Source organism: Choristoneura fumiferana, chromosome 14, assembly GCF_025370935.1.
Source record: "Choristoneura fumiferana chromosome 14, NRCan_CFum_1, whole genome shotgun sequence".
Classification (NCBI taxonomy): Eukaryota; Metazoa; Arthropoda; class Insecta; order Lepidoptera; family Tortricidae; genus Choristoneura; species Choristoneura fumiferana.
Window position 1 is genome coordinate 6,159,328 of NC_133485.1, and position 17,230 is coordinate 6,176,557.

General features: G+C 35.6%; 1 protein-coding gene across 3 annotated transcripts in view; it reads right to left on the reverse strand.

Moving 5' to 3' along the window:
* The window catches only part of Pde8 (phosphodiesterase 8), a 314,310-nt gene that overhangs the window by 85,815 nt on the left and 211,265 nt on the right, over positions 1-17,230 (reverse strand). For 2 of the 3 annotated variants that reach the window (XM_074097325.1, XM_074097324.1), the window contains exon 1: positions 14,360-15,272. The exons of the other annotated variant lie outside the window; for it this stretch is intronic. In XM_074097325.1, the coding sequence (XP_073953426.1) occupies positions 14,360-14,800 (441 nt within the window). In that variant the 5' untranslated portion in view covers positions 14,801-15,272. Of the gene's footprint in view, positions 1-14,359; positions 15,273-17,230 lie in introns of those variants that run through there. 3 annotated transcript variants of the gene reach the window in all.

The window sequence follows — 17,230 nt, forward strand, 5'->3', positions numbered from 1 at the left end:
TATCTAATCCATTAAGCTTAGATAATTATTTATAACTAGCCGTTACCCGCGACTCCGTCCGCGTAGAATTCGTTTTTCACTATCCCGCTGGAACTATAAAATTTTTCGGGATAAAAACTATTCTATGTCTTTCCCCGGGACTCAAACTATCTGTATACCGAATTTCATCTAAATCGGTTTAGCGGTTAAGACGTGATGAAATAACAAACAAACCAATAAAGAAACAAACAGACTTACAAACTTTCGCATTTATTATATTAGTGGGATTTTATTTTAGTTGTGCTAGCTCTTTTAAGCCTACGCCACAGATTTGTCTATACTGTTATTTTGTACTGCAAATTATTGTATAAACTATCTTATCTCAAATGTTAACACAATTTGTACACGGTTTTATACAACAAACTTTCCTTACTTCTTATATATTTATAAATATAATCAACTCTTGATTGCGAACTTAAAAGACCGCCACTGTACATAATGCAACCTAAATTGCAGTTATTATCTGCCGCAGCTGTTCTACTTTCTGCTCTTAAGATTCCCAGGAGAAATAATGCTCACACTCAGCGGTTCTTACGGGAATGATCGCATTACAGATCCCGGCCGAGTCCCGGGAGGAAGTGCGGGATTCCCGGACCCCGCGTATGCGGGACAGGCAATATGATCCGATTATTTATCGCACGAGCGCTGCGGCAATATGCAGTGGAATTTAAAGATAGAAAATTGCAGGAAAATTGGCTTTGCACAGCTTCTTGCTTGGAGATACTTACTCGTAATATTGAAACTGATAGTTTCGGAGAAATGTAATATTATGCTCAGGGCTCTGAACTATAATGACACGGTACACTAATTAAAATTTTACGTTCAAAATGTATTTTGTTAGTGTTTATATTGTAAAGAGATCGCACAAGATAGGGCACCTTAGTGTCAAATCGTATCGGATGCCCAGATCCACTTCGGGCGGCTGTGCCAGCAGAGTAAGTATGTATGTAACGTATATTGTGATATTATCCCGTAGTATTATGGCTTGAATTTTTGTACTACATTATGTAATGTGTATGAATATAGCTTCGGTGACAATTCAATTATTAAGTACCATCTACAAAAAAGGGAGACTTAAATTGTTTTTTTTAGTAGTCAATGGCGTAAACATTATTATTATGTACATTCATTGCGTCAAAATGAAAAGAAAGAAAAAAGAAACACATTTATTCGTGACATTTATAAAGCAGATAAAAAGGAGCAAGGGAATAGAGACAAATTTTGTTACGAAAAAGTGGTATTGAGGTGTATTGGTATTTTTAACGTTTTAACGGTTTAACGGTAATTTATTATCTTGAATATATGTGACGGAGGACATAGAACTGGTGTTTATAAATACACAAAGTATATATGCGATGTACAGTCAAGGTCATAAAAATTAATGTACGTTACTAAGACGTAAAAATATATAATATGTATACTTACCTACACCTTTATGCCACTAACTATAATATGTATGTAGGATGTGAAGGATGTCTATGGAAGAAGCAAAATAAAAAATAGAGTTTTGTCATTGAAATGTTATGATATTTCATTTCTAATTTTGGATTTATAAATATGTTTTAAAAATATTTAAAAGAAGTTAAACTAATTTGGGGTTTCATTGTTAAAAGTCTACATTTATACATACATACAATATATATGTATACATAGGTATATTCGACGCTATGGTTGTGTAGATATTTATGCCCTCGACTGTAAGTCACGGGTTTAGCGATGCAAAAAGTTAACAATATTTAAAGCTATTTAATTATTACGCATGGAGAAAAATTTGTAAATTACACATAACAATGAACTGAAAATGCTTTCACTAAACTTCTTAAAATTAAGTAGATAAGCCTAATGACGCGTATCGATGTGCCAAGGTCATGGAAGTGTTAACCGGTAGAATGATAATATCATATAATTTGTTTAATTTTGTTTTTATTACTGCAGTGATTGCTGCACTCTGATTGACCGCCCAAATGTCAAATAGGATACCAGAATTGGGCAAGCTTAAATATTCATCGATATGGACGGTAAATATTTATATATTACGTGAATAAAACTTCATTTAATGGCACATCTCTAATATCAGGTGTTGCTTCTTCTGGTCATTTTAGATTGTGATGTCATCGACGTCCGCCCATTCTTCATCAACCCCGATGCGGCACAAAACTTCTATGCCTCTCCTTGAAAATATGGCTAAAGCTTCTCTTCTTTTTCTATATTTGAGATATGCCCACATGTAGTTTTTTGTGAAGTTGCGCTGCCTTTTTTGATGCAAAGTATATAAAATATAAATTTTAGAGCATACTACACAAATTGTACCTATAAGCGCAGCAGAACTATCAAGACTATCTCACCCGCTTGTAAAAATGTAGGCCTCATAGGAAAAACCATCGCGAGAAACTAGTGGCAGTATGGTGTAATATACCAACTTAATTAGTTATTAGAATTACGATTACATATCATTTACTTTTTACTGACCAATCATAATAATAATAATAATCAATTTATTTCATAAGCCTCTTACAAAAGAAATAACAATATGAAATCAATCATGTGTTGCAGAATTTGATAGCTCGTATTGTCATTATTAATGTCTATTGGTTACAATCCTCTAAGGCCAAGGCTCAAAAGCTATTAATTTTAAACATTATAGGATTATCACGTTTTAAATTAACAACAAAAGTTGTAATTAATTCGTAATTGCTAGTAATCTGACAGTGGCGTAATAGTGTCACTAAATATAATTATAGGTATAATGGGTGTAATTTACACTTGACACGGGTAATAACTGAAACGGAAGTTTCTCGATGTAATTGAATTTCAAGCAAAAGATTTTAGTTTGAAAACCTGTTATTAATCGTTTTATTTTTCGCACGAAAACTAAATTCAGCCGTTATTAGCTATGGACTTTTTTATAATTTAATTATTTATATCTGTTAAAACCGCTCGCAGTGAAACCTGCGCTTTGCCTCAAAGGAGTGACCATTTAAAAATTAATTTCGCTCTCTATTTACAGTAGTAATAACAATGTTCAAGCGGTAATACAGATAACAGTTACCATAAAGTGCCGTGAGCAAGTACTTAACTCTTATTGTTACGCCTAGGTCAACCAACGAACGTGCTCATTCGAGCAATAATAGTCTAAAATCACTCTGCCATTTGGTAGTAACATGACCACTTGGCTCTTTAATTACGGACTCATAATATGAAGGATGAGTGTAGTTTGGGAACGGGATAGGCGTCCCCTAATGTACAATGTGACCTGCGCTATTCCAGTGGCTATTTGCTACATTTTCCTTTGTTCTGACGACTTCTATTATTTTTCTCTCCGGTCAACTGAGCGTCGAATAGAGACTAACTTGGGACTAGATGAAAACTTTTTTAGGGTCATAGCAACGTTGGTAAATGACAGTATCTACGTTTGAAGCCAATATCTCAAAAACATTTAGGGGCTATTTCACCACCCATTGATAAATTTTAACTGACGGATAAATGTGGGGCCGTCTCCGTCTATTAGAACAAAACAAACAGAGACGGCATCACATTTGTCCGTCAGTTAAAATTAATCAATCGAAGGTGAAACAGCCCCTTATACTCGTAGTTACACGTATGTTTTTGTTAACTCATTGAGTGGCCTATACCGAATTCATATTCCTTCTTTTCAAATTAGAATTATGATATATTAGGTTATGGCCATAGGGTGCTACGGGCGAGTAAAAAATATTATGGTTCGCTCGAAGAATTACTGCCCCTTGCACTAAAGTAAAATCATTAAAAAAGAAAGAAAATGTTTTATTAACAGTTTCAAAAGTACTGACGTACAGTTTTATATTTGACCTGATAATACCTTTTGAGTAGATAATAATATATTATAATTTTGTTACTTTGATTTAGTATAACGTACTTCTACGTAGATACTACATATTTATACACCGTGCTTTGTTTTTCCTAGGTGATTATTTTAGTATGTAAATATTAGCTCGTTTAGCCTGAGATACAGAAAGTATCCTAGTTCAGGCACACGTGTTACATAGACTTTAAGTGAACTATAGGATTTTATTTTATTTTGTACAAAAAATAATTCAATAAATTATGTTATTATTATTATCACCACACAACAATAATAATGAAATAAAATACGATAACCCGCTTCCTGCATTTACCTTTTACCTACTAAGAATCCAATCCCGGGATTGTTAGAATGGCGAATCCCGGAACCCCGGGATTCATCCATACTAAAAATCCCGCGATCGAATTCACTATCTTTTACCCGCAAGACTGGTGATGTCGTCAGTCCACCCAGTGAGAGGCCTCTCAACGTCTTGCTTTTCGGTTAATGGCAATCAATGCCATAGTCAAGTCAATTTTATTGAACCTATCAACTCAAACATTAGTCCCTTTGCATATTAATGGTCTCAACATGTAGGGTATTCGACCGGAGCCACACTATGGTTTAGTATGGTCTCGGAACTAGAGTTGCTGCAAATGGATTGTCACGGGAACAGCATCATATCATGTACCTATTGTCAGGGGAATTTTGAAATTACTGTTCGTTTTGTCGGTCAAAAATTGACAATTACAGTACTTTTCTCATTTATGTTTTTACAAAATTACGTGACCCAAAAATACGCTTATTCATACATTTTGTTGATAAATATTATAGGTTATTGTAACACGCATTGTCTTTTTTAGGGTTCCGTAGTCAACTAAGAACCCTTATAGTTTCGCCATGTCTGCCCGCTGTCTGTCTCTCTGTCCACGGCTAAGCTCAGAGACCATTAGTATTAGAAAGCTGTAATTTGGCATAAATATATATATCAGTCACACCGACAAAGTGGTAAAATAATAAAAATAAAAAAATATTTTTTTAGGATAGGTTTGTCCCATAGACAAAGTAAAGTGGGATGATTTTTTTTTCTCGACTAACCTTATAGTATAGTGTCGGATATCGTTGGATATAGACCCTTTAAAACCATTGGGGGATTGCTAAAAAGATTTTTCGATACAGTGATCTGTTTGCGAAATATTTAAGTTTCAAGTGTAAATTTTCATTAAAATCGAGCGTCCAACCCTCTCTTAAATCTAAACTGTTGTAGAACAAACAAAAAAAAAATCAGGATAGTAGTAGTAAATGTATGTACAGTCACGATCGTTAATTTGGGACCCACTAAAGATCGAATATCTGTCATTATGTATGACAATGCAAGAGACGTTTTCACGAAATGCGTTCCAAATTAACGATCGTGCCCGCATGTTATACCTATGTAAACTATTGTCCAAAATAAGTACTTAAACAAACACAATTAACAAACAATGAGATGTAGGTATGTACAAAGATATATGATGCGATATACCGGGTGTGGCCTGTAATATGAGCAAATAATTAAAACATAGATCATACTCCTCAAACTGAACAACATTACTTCAGCGACTTTTAAAAATAATTAGTTTTATTTTTATTTTTATTACACTTTAATTTAAGGTTTATTCGAAGAAGCAATGTAAAGCAAAATGCTTTGATGTTTGTAGCGTGACAGGCGACGTCAGTTGTGTTCTAGGATGGCGTACATTGATAGCAGTATTTGTATGAAAAAGAAAAATTCAAAGACTCCATTATTTTTAAGAGTCGCTGAACTAATGTTGCTTAGTTTGACGAGGACGATCTACGTTTTAATTTTTTGCTCGTATTACAGGCCACACCCGGTATCCGTCCATACTTAATATTATAAATGCAAAAGTGTCTTTGTATGTTTGCGTGTTTGTCCGTCTTTCACGCCGTAAGGGAGCGACGGATTGACGTGATTTTTGGCATGGAGATAGTTTATGGGCCCGAGAGTGACATAGGCTACTTTTTATCCCGGAAAAATGGACAGTTCCCGAGGGAACAGCGCGCGATAACCGAATACCACGCGGGCGGAGCCGCGGGCAAAAGCTAGTGTGTAAATATATCAAATTTAGAAGAAAAATTATAACGGCTAAGTTTTCTTGAGAATTATTAGTAGTTTAAGAGTAAATAGCAGCCTAAGGTATAAAATATACCTATACTTGGACGATTCTGTACAAAATACGAAATCCTTAGAAAAATATTACTTGGTTTTTCGTAATGGCTACGGAACTCTACCTTGGGGTGCCCGACACGCTCTTAGCCGGTTTTTTATTTACTTGTTTTATCTTAACTTGCCTTATCAGTTTCAGTGATCAGATAGAGTTGAAATTTGGTATGGATATGTAGATTGTATGGCAATGCCAGGAGGAAGGGCAGTGTTAAGTGGATTACTTAAATGTATGACTTAGTGTTTTTTGTGGGAGTTTTTCATATAAATTATTATGGAACTTTAATATTTAGTGCCAGCCAAAACGGCCGAACGATGGGTACTGAAGCTAATTAAGATTCGAGAGCACGGTAAATACGAGTACTTACGAACTTGTCCGATGAAATAAGATACGGTACATCTGTAGCTATTTTCACTTTAACACCTCTAATTCCAACACCTATAACAGAATTGGCGGGAAACTGTCAAACTTGACGTTAGGAGAGAATGACAGCCGAGTGACGTCGACTCGCTCATAGCTTCCGCGTCGTGATTTATTATCCGACTGCGGCGAAAAGAAGGATTACATTACATATAAGTAGTGCCACCAGAGTTGTGGTTACGCACACAGTAATATGTCATGCATCGACACCGGGATTTTGACATTCACTCATTCATTTTTCTCCCTTTATGCTATGAGTTCATCATGGGCATTGGACGTGTGTACTAATTTATGCCAAACCGTTCAATCGACGATATTGCCGATAAAAAAAAAACCTAAAATTGCCGGTAATCCCCAGCCTATCGAACGCGCTCGTGACGTCACGGCTCTAATCACGTTATTAATGAAAGCCCTTGATCCGACTTAATGAAAATTCCGCGGAAGAACGCCCCTTTCTCCCCTGGACACGTCAATTTGGTCCCCCAAATGGATATTTTATCTATCACGTTGCATTAACTCGAATATTATGGCGTTGCTGGTGTAATCGTAATTTTGCAAGTTTTGGCGTTGACTGTGAAAGTTGCTGGCTGCTGATAGCTGAACTCGATTCAACGCGTGTTCGAATTCGGAAATAGTTTCCTGGCTCTACTACCTACGAAGTGCAAGAGTCGAACTTCTAATCTTGCCGATCCGTTGAGGCTAATATTATTTAATATTAGAGTGAGAGGGACGGTAAGCTACGATACGAACTTCGATTTTCGTAGTAGCCCTCCTGGTTGACGTGCAATTTCGCCAATATTAGATAGAAAGAAGGAATGATAGTGTGGACTGTAGAGGGAAGGAGACGAGAACAATCTCATAAAGAGAAAGTTGTAAAAGCTTTTAGCGGTAAGTTAAAGTTTCAAATCCCTCATGAGTGGCGCTAGTGTCTTAAAAAAATACAGTAATTGTATTCTAGAATAACTGTTGTGAGAAAATGTGTCTGCTGATGAAGGGAGTATGACCGGTCACCACGCAAATAGGTTCACAGTGCTGTAGTGTTTTTGGAAAACGAGCAATTGTGTCACCTGGGGACTCGTAGTTGAGAATAAATGCAGATATGCTGCACTCTGCCAGCGTGGGAGCCTAAAATAGAATATTTCATCGTTGGTGATTATACCGTTTATATACGCCGGAAAGCCCGGAACACAACCGTACAAGTACTGCTGCTTGGTAGTATGAGTGAGTAAGAAGGCGGCTGCGATCTAAATGAACCTTGCAAAAAGGTTTTACAACAAGGTTTACCGTTAAAGCTATATTTCGTGTCGTGTCGTTATTGTGAGTTTCCCCGGTGCGGTTAAGTAGTAGTACCAATACCAAATTACACGGTTTATACATTATAGGCCTTAATTAATAACAGGCGTACAGTAAATATGTTCTTTGTAATAGTAAATTGTGTTCCTTGATCAAATTTTCGAAAAAGTACATATCCATTTCTCAAACCTTTTTATTTTAAACTTTACTTAAAGCTCTTAGAGTCAACATTTCAAATGTCGCAGAGGTGGTAATAAGTCCCTTTGAAAAGTCTCCATGAATGTAAATGCAAATGTAAACGGTCGCCGGTTGGCACGTAGCTCCTAAACGCCATAATTAGTATTCAGAACCGCAAATACTAAAATGACGATGTACTGACCGAATTAACAATTGCGGGACGAAATCGAATTCGTACTTTAAGAATATCGTAGAAAAACTTGAGAAAGGTCAATGCAATACGAATATTCTTTATTGAAAAATTAGTACAAGTTAACATAACGAATACAAAAAACAGGGTAGAAAAATGAGGTGGGGAGGGGGGGGGGGTTAATTGTAATTCAATTCAATTTATTTAAATAAAAAAAAAATGCAAATTCGACTGTCAGATCTAATAGGTTTATGCGAGTGAAGCCACGGGTAAAGGATAGTAAGATTATTTATAATTTTTAAATGACGACGGGTTTTAACTAAATTCTGTATTACTTAAGGCTACTAGGTAGGTAGGTAAGTACGGTCAAGGACTTTAATTCATGAGCCATCACGGAACCATTTCACAGTCATATCGCATTAATTAACAAGGAAAATCGTAAGATTGGGTTTTTGGAATCTTTTTGTATTTTTTATTTCAATTCCAAATTGTTTGTTACTTTTACATTAGTTCGTAATGACTTTTCTTTTGAAAGGGTTCCATGGTGGCTCATGAATTAAGTCCTTGACCGTCCCTACCTCAGTTCTTAAGAGTTTGGTAGATTCCAGGGTAAAAAAATGACCTATTCTATTTATTCCGTTAGTTTATATGTTAGATTCTAGCTTTTGCCCGCGGCTTCGCCCGCGTGGAATTCGGTTATCGCGCGCTGTTCCCTCAGGAACTGTGCATTTTTCCGGGATAAAAAGTAGCCTATGTCACTCTCTGACCCATAAATCTATGCCAAAAGACGGACAAACATACAAACACACACAATTTCGCATTTATAATATTGGTATGGATTTTCTGGTAAGTAATCTAACTGATGGTATATTTTTATTTTTAATCTAGCCTATTGTGACAAAGGCAACAAACGGAATCTTTTTAACCACTCAAGGCCACAGAGGAATAATAAATGATCGCCAATTATAATATACTATTATTATGGTCGCTATGAGTTGAGCGCCATATACGTTACAAACTATGGCCTATGTCCATTATGTCCAATTTAAATAATAGCTGGTTTGAACATTGAATAAAGAATTTAATGTCCTCCTAAGTAAAGCTCTTAGTAAAACTAAGTTAGAGATAGAACTTGCAAAAAAAATCACCATGAGTGTTTATTTTCGGAGGGATATAATTACTCGTCTCAACCTTTACTTTTAAGTTTCTTTTGAATTTTCTCTATGCCAAATCGAGTCATTGCTATGCTAACCATTCACAACTTAGTACAACGAGAGTTACAAAGATTTTAAACACATCGATGATAAGTAGCTACTCGTAAAGTTTTACAGTCCAGATAAATAAATCTTCAATCTTGCTGATTAAGAATCCGACCATAATTAACGTTGTAAACAAAGTATTACAGATAATTTAAGCTCGTTACAGTTTTATTTACGTTATTTATGGGCTTTGTAAATCAGTGGCTGAGGCTGGCCAGCCGTCGCGGTCTAAAACTGTTGTTGAAAATATACGCCAGGTGGGAAATGTGTATTAAAAACCCTTCACACTAACAATTATGTGAAGTGTAAAGTCTCTACTCTATATTAGTACGCATTCCTAACTATATTATAAATGATAATATGAATAGGCATGTATGTTTGTTATGCTTTCATTGCATGCTTAAAGTACTCAACAGATCGTAACCAAATCTGGTATAAAGAAAGTTTGACCCTTAGAAGAATATGATATAGTTTTTTATGTACTGTAATATTGCATAAGCGAATCTTTAGCAGATAAAATCGCGGGCAACAGCGAAGAAGGCTATAATATAAATAGGCATAGTCTTTTCAGTGTTATATGTATTAAAGCCAATTTATTCAATTATTTCTGATACAATTCCTATTTTCGGATGGACAGTTGCTGTTAGCTTTTGATGGCTTTTTCAGCTTACTAGATAGAAAGATGGTAAGCTGTTAAAGAAATCGAAGCTGTTATGCAAGGAAAAAACAAGGGAGAGGTAGAGAAGAGTTAGTACATAGTCTTCTATTGGGTAAGTATCTCGCGTCGCCGCGGCGGTTTTAATACACACATTCGCTTCCATTTTCTCAAACTATCTCACGAAGCAGCTTAACCTATTTAAAGAAATCATACGCCTTTAATATTCTTACGTTATGAGCACGCCCCAATAATCCGTGCAAATAAATTTCAATTTAGCACACAAACAGACAAAGGATTTGTTTAGAGGATCCCATTCTCGACACGTCCGCGTACGGCGAGAAGCGGCTTAATGCCGGATTCTGTCGTAATCCACCGAATAGAGAAATATTCCACATTTTAAATCAATGCTCGGTTCATGAATGGTTGGAGGCGATATAGGCTTACACTTATGTTTCATGTAAAAGCGGTAGTAGTTTTGGGAACTAGAAATCGAATGTAAATTGTAAAAATAATTCGAAATGATGTGTTTGTCAGAATAAAGCAAGCTACAGGGTTTACTATTTTCATCGTAGCAATTAATCTTCATGCGTACTATTTATTATAGTAAAGTGCGAGATAGACTTGGACTAAATTACCTCCTACTATAAGAAATGAAAAGAAATTTAAATATTTTTCTATTCATTACAAAAGTTCAGTTCATTGGTCAGTCAACGAGATCTATCTAACTGAAAAATCAATGACATGCCTGGTGGAAAAGCAGTAAAGGTACAAATTATCTTGAGAAATATTTTTAGCTCAACATAATAATCTCTCTTTTTTCATTAAATTGAAACAGCAAAATAGAGATTTAAAAGTAAAAGAAAACGCATGGCTAACATTGAAGAAAGTAAATCTATATTTCTCGTACATTCAACGTGCAACTTTCTCTATACAATGGATATTAATACTTTCAGGGCTTGTATTGTGCGGCGACCGAGTCAGGCCAATCGGTTGGCTTTGTCCATCGCTATTGTCCGACAGTAATGGCTGCTTCGTATTGCTTCGGAATCAGGTGATGATTTTAGTGAATTTACTGACGCTACATCGAACTGAAAAGCGGACAAAAGGCAACGATTAGGGCTGAAATATGGTTTGAATTTTGCAGAAGTTAGTTTTGGCGTGGCAAGATACGATGAGAACACTAATGAGTGACAATTCGGAATGATTTAACACGTTTACTTCCAAAGAAAAACCGACTTAATTTGGTTCTAGACATGGGGGCCTATGTACGAGTAGGTAAGCGATATAAACACAGATGTGTGTGTGTTGTTGATTTTCTAATAGAAAAAAATACTTAGATAGGTATAGTGAGATAAGATAGTGATTTTCTAGGTACATTTCTTAGATAGTGATATTCTACAGTTAAGTACTAATCCCACTAATATTATAAATGCCAAAGGATTTATACCGGAAAACTGCGTAGTTCTCGCGGAATAGGATAAACGAATTCTACGCGGTAGTCTTTGAGATTTAATGGAACTAACCTTATTTAAACAAAGAAATAGATTCTTGTCTATGAACTAAAATAATTCCTGCTCACCCGCGACCTTACGATAGCTAAGCTTATGCAAAATATGCGTGTTCATGCAGTTCCTCCACCTCCATGTGAACACACACAAATCACACAAACCCATCTATCACCACCACCACACTACACTGACGCGTTTCGAACTCAAACAGAGCTCATCTTCAGAGTGACATGAGTTGTTAGACTTTTTAACTACTGTAACTCCCCAAGTACCCAATACGTTTTCAAAACAAAACTACCCACAAATTAAATAAATTTTAACCGTCACTACCTACCTATACTAGTAATTATTAATGAGCAGGTACATTAGTTTCATCTCCCTTGCTACGGCTTGGATCTAATTTCAGCAATCGTAGTTAATAAAACATGCGTAAATAAATATCAAGTTAGAAGGACCATAAAACGTATGTGGGTACTTGGGAGTTACAGTGACAAGTTAAAACGAGTCTAACAACGAGCATGTGTACGGTTGTGTCACTCTGAAGATGAGCTCTGTTGAGTTCGAAACGCGTCAGTTAGTGATAGATGGGTTTGTGTGAACAGTGTGGAGTGGAGGAACTATGAACACGCATATTTTGCATAAGCTTAGCTATCGTAAGGTCAGCAAGGAATTCTTTTAGTTCATTGATATGGACTTCCGCAAAGTAACGCCTGATTCAATAGATTCTTCTACGTATATATAATCTAGCTAGACAATGGTCAGGATGATGCCAGCATTCAAATTCCAATCAACCAAATTAAATCAGAGGGCCCATCGTATTGCGAGCGGCAAAATTTTCTCGGCCACTTATTGGCATCACAATTTCGAGGTCAGGATCCTAATCCAATTAGTGAGACAGTGTTCCAGATACCGAATCCTAAAGGAATACAGGAATGAGCTCGAATAAAACAGGCCCTATACTACGAAGTGCAAAATTCGAACTTCGTATCTTACCGGCCCGATGACGCTAATATTATTTAATACGAGAGTGAGAGGGACGGTACGATACAAACTTCAATTTTCGAATTTCGTAGTAGCTCCCCAGGGCCTATGCTCCAAGTGTACTTTTATCAGCGTGAGAGCGTGATGCTTGACGTCACAGAAGTAACAATAAATGGAATAGAAATGACACACTATATATGGATAGGAAAGGAAGACATATTTTCTCACGCCCGCTAAGCCGGTAAAGAAGCGCTGCCGCGTCGTTCGATTTAATTGTTTAATAGTATTTTATGCAACAGTTGTATAACAGGGTTCAAAAAAGTTGAGTGGCGTGAGTTACGATGTGAGCTTTAGCGAACATCGTAAGAAAAAGACGCCACGAGCTTTTTTTGACTTACTTATACAACGTCGCATACAATACTTTTTCTTCGACTGGGTACCTACTTATTAATTACAATACAAAATTAGAAAAATAGTAAACTTTAAACGTTTTCATACTTTAGTAAAAAGTATGGCAAACGCAAAAAGAAGGTAAACAAACAATAAACAAGTGATTTTGTTTTTGATTAACGTTTACTTGCCAGTAATGATGTTAAAAATACGCGTTACTTATGTTGGCAGGCTATGGATTATGTTCGGAAAGTTTTTATTCTGCATAAAAGCCATATAAAATATGTAACTGGCTACACCTTAGCCTGCCCAAACGTACGAATTAAGAAAAAAAAGTAAGTGGTTGCAGTCACAGATTACTAATATGTAGCTAGGTTGCAGTATCGTTTTAGCAACATTACGATACAGTGCTGTTATGGGGAATAGACAATACTTATAGACTTTTCCAGAATCTTGTTATGTATGCTGTTATATTACTGTTCGTGATTAAGTAAATCACAGATTACAGTATAGGAGTAGAAAAAAACAATAATGGGATACTAGCTGTTGCCCGCGACACCGTCCGCGTAGAAGTATGAAAAATAGTTAACGTCCTATTCTTAGACCTGCCGAGTACACACAAAAAAAAAAACATAAAAAAAATCGGTCAAGCCGTTTCTGAGAAGTTTGGTTACAAACACTGTGACACGAGAATTTTATATTTAAGAAAGAAAAATTGCAGAGATATTGTACCTACTAAAAAAAGGTTTCCCTTGAATTGAGTGACATACTCGTAGATACTTATTCTTCATCTGTGCATTTGAGTTATATTACCTGAACCCTTTAAAACAGTGCTTAACCATTGTTCCACCTTTACTTATATTATAAATTAGATAGTGAGCTTGTTTGTTTCTTACGCTTTCACGCCTTAACTACTGAACCGATTGCCTACACCATATTGAAAGACTAAAATAAATAATCGAATTCCTTTTATCCCGAAAAAAACGAGTTATTTCCGACTAACATATCGATGTCCACAGGTGACTCAGTCGACTACTCTTTATTTGTTTTACCTTGCTGTTTAGTTTACTAACAAATTGAGCATATTGGAGTCGATCGAGTTTATTTTGCGGCGGTGGAGTCGTTTCATTTAGGTGAAAGTTTTCCTTGAGTATCTAAGTTTATACGTAGGACGTGGATTCGTATCAATCAGACGATTGTTACATATTTGTAATATGGGATATTGCATAGTAGGACCTACCTAGACTAATAGGTTTAGTGTTCTGGTAAGATAATTACCATTTTATAAATGCAAGTTTCAGGAAGTCTTTTTTAATTTCAAGAAGCTTATTTTTGAGTAATTTTAAAATATGATTCTCAGGTTTATAGGGGATATTTTATTATATTTTTTTAATCTTACCTCTTCAATTTCATCGTCGCCTTCTATTTCCTTAATGCTGGAAGTTTCTTCCATGATATTAGTCAGATATAAACTGGGTCTCATCGACACACGATGTCGATACTTCGAGATTCTCTTCCCAGAATCACTAACATCGACTGCATTATCATTGTTAGCGAATTGTTCGTAAAAATTATCTACGCTCGTACTAACTTCAGTGGTTTCTTCTTTATCCAAAGACTTTCTCCTTTCTTCTGTAGGTTTCCTCTCTGTTATACGTCGGAATCCATTGGCATTTGGCTGATTTTCTAAAATGTTTATAGTGGGAGTACTGTATTCATATTCTAAGTCGAAACCTCTATCTTCAAACAAGCTTTTAAACTTGGCCCAGCATCCTAGTTTCTTCACATCTTCAACTTCTTGATTCTCAACTTCTGCGCCATTCTTGGCGGTGTCTGCCATTGCTTTTCGACTTCAGGAAGCAAGGTAAACGTCACGAGATTTATCTACAGGAAATAGTTTTGTAATCCGCTCATTATCCGATGATAATTGTGATTTAAAATTACTTACAGCAGAGACTAGTTGCGATAATGCTGGAGCTGTTTATATCTACTGCCAGCTTTAAATCAGTTCCGATGACTCAAGCGAAGGCAAAGTATTAGACATTTTTCCCGTTTTTTTATTATTATTGCCCGAGATTGTTTTAAATTGAAATTGACACAGAAGAAATATATTTTTTTTAGCTTTAAGCACCTGAGCTTGTCATACCAGTGGAAGTAATACACAATGATTTTACTCGTAATTTCACTAATCACCTTCTTGATGAATCATGTCACATTTTGCACTTCCTTTTCTTTATTACCGCGTAAACAATGAGCGTTTCTGTTTTTGATACTATATTTAATATCCGACACCAAATACACAATTATACAGCGCCGGGCCTGAGGAAGCACTAGAATAACGATTTAGTGTATCGATTGTCTTAATGTACGATAGTCGTGATAAGAATATATTTATCGTAAGCACTATCAATCAGAGTCTCGCTGATTAAAATATTTTAATCATTAATGAACCGAAGTATTTCGAGTAGGTTATCTTTATCGCTGCTGTCAACCTAGATAATAGGCAAGAGGCCTTATTTTGCTACCTATGATAGTGTAAAATGATTACTGCGGCTAGTGTACCTAAATGTTTAATAATCGTCATAAATATGAACCTGGCTAAAATAGTAAAAAGATAAATAGGAAAAGATACTTAAGAGAGAGAGAAAGAGAGGTAAGGTCTGGAGTAAGAGGTGAATATTCGAGCGTCTTGGCACAGCGGAAGGACAAATAATAAGAATTTTGTTCACGCTAGATTTAGCATCAGTATTGTCTTAAGTTTTCATAAAAATTTAACCCTGAACATCATATCTATTAATATTTATTTCCAAAAAGGTATTGAGAAAAAAAGCCGCAGAAACTCTGAATATTTAGATAGGTACTCTGATTTTTTCTTCAACAAAAGAAATATGTTTTTCACTAATTAAACACTATTCTAAATTAACACAGGCTAGTTTCTATCCGGGGAGAAGTTCTAGCGCTATGTAGGTAGACGAAATTGCCGGCAACAGCTACTTAGTAACACAATTTATTCTGTCCTTTGTTTTGTTGGCTCAATCAAAGAAAATAGGTCGCTCTCAAACGTAAATGCAGTGACAAACTAGCACTGAAATAAAATAAAAAATATCATGGGATACTCTTGACACCAATTGATCTAGTCTCAAACTAAGCAAAGCTTATGAGTACTAGTAGGTAGCGTATGAGTGAGAATCACGAAAGTTTAAAACGTTATAAGCAAAGCTTATACTATGGATACTAGGCAACTGATAAACATACTTATATAGATAGATAAATACATGCTAAAATACATATTAAACATCAAAGACCCGAGAACAAACATTCGCATTATTCATACAAATATCTGCCCCGGCCGGGAATCGAACCCCAAATCGCCGTCTAAATACACATCTAGAAATCAAATATAATTATTGTTTCCGTGGTTTAAAGTAGTAAAACCGGCCAAGTTGTCGGGCCATGCGCAGTGTATAGTTCCATACTGTTTAATATGAGGCAAATTCGAAAAGGTAGTTTCGGTGCTAATTGGCTATGACCGACGGACTGACTGGCGTGTGATTCTTTAATGGTTGTGCTGCTTTCTTTTGAAATAGTTAGGGAATCCTAAACATAGTTCATGTCATATTAAATGATATTACATGTTCAAAATAGTTCATATCGACCAGAAAATAGTGTTCACAGCGCGCAAAGTCAAATAAGTTGTTGAAAGCTTATATCTAAGGCACGATGTTTGTTTTTATGGCGACATAAAGATAGGCAAGTACAGTCGAGGGCTTAAATATGTATACAGTCATAATACCTATGTATAATATGTCGAACTTATGGTTAGTGCCATAAAGGTGTAGATGTTTTTAATATCTTGGTAACTTTTGGACTTGGACTTTATAGTAAGCAAAACAATTTAATTCCGGGGCCTTCAAGGAACCTTAACATGGTAAGTAATTTTATTTATCAATTCAAATTCAAATGTCTTTATTCACATAAAATATGGTACAATAGGTGATAAATTAACATTTCCAGTACAAAAACATATTTTGCTACATAATAGCATGCAAAGTAATACATACAATAATAATATACATATAAGTAATAATAAGCACAATAGCACTGCTTATCGAATAACGTAAATACTTTTTGGTGGCCTAGGAACCAAACTGTATATTCTTGTTTTTTTAACTCTGTGCAAAACTACCCATGGATTTGTTTATAAACTTTACAAATTTATTTATTTATATCTGTTGTGCTGCCTTTTTGTTCCTTTATAATTCGCAAGTTC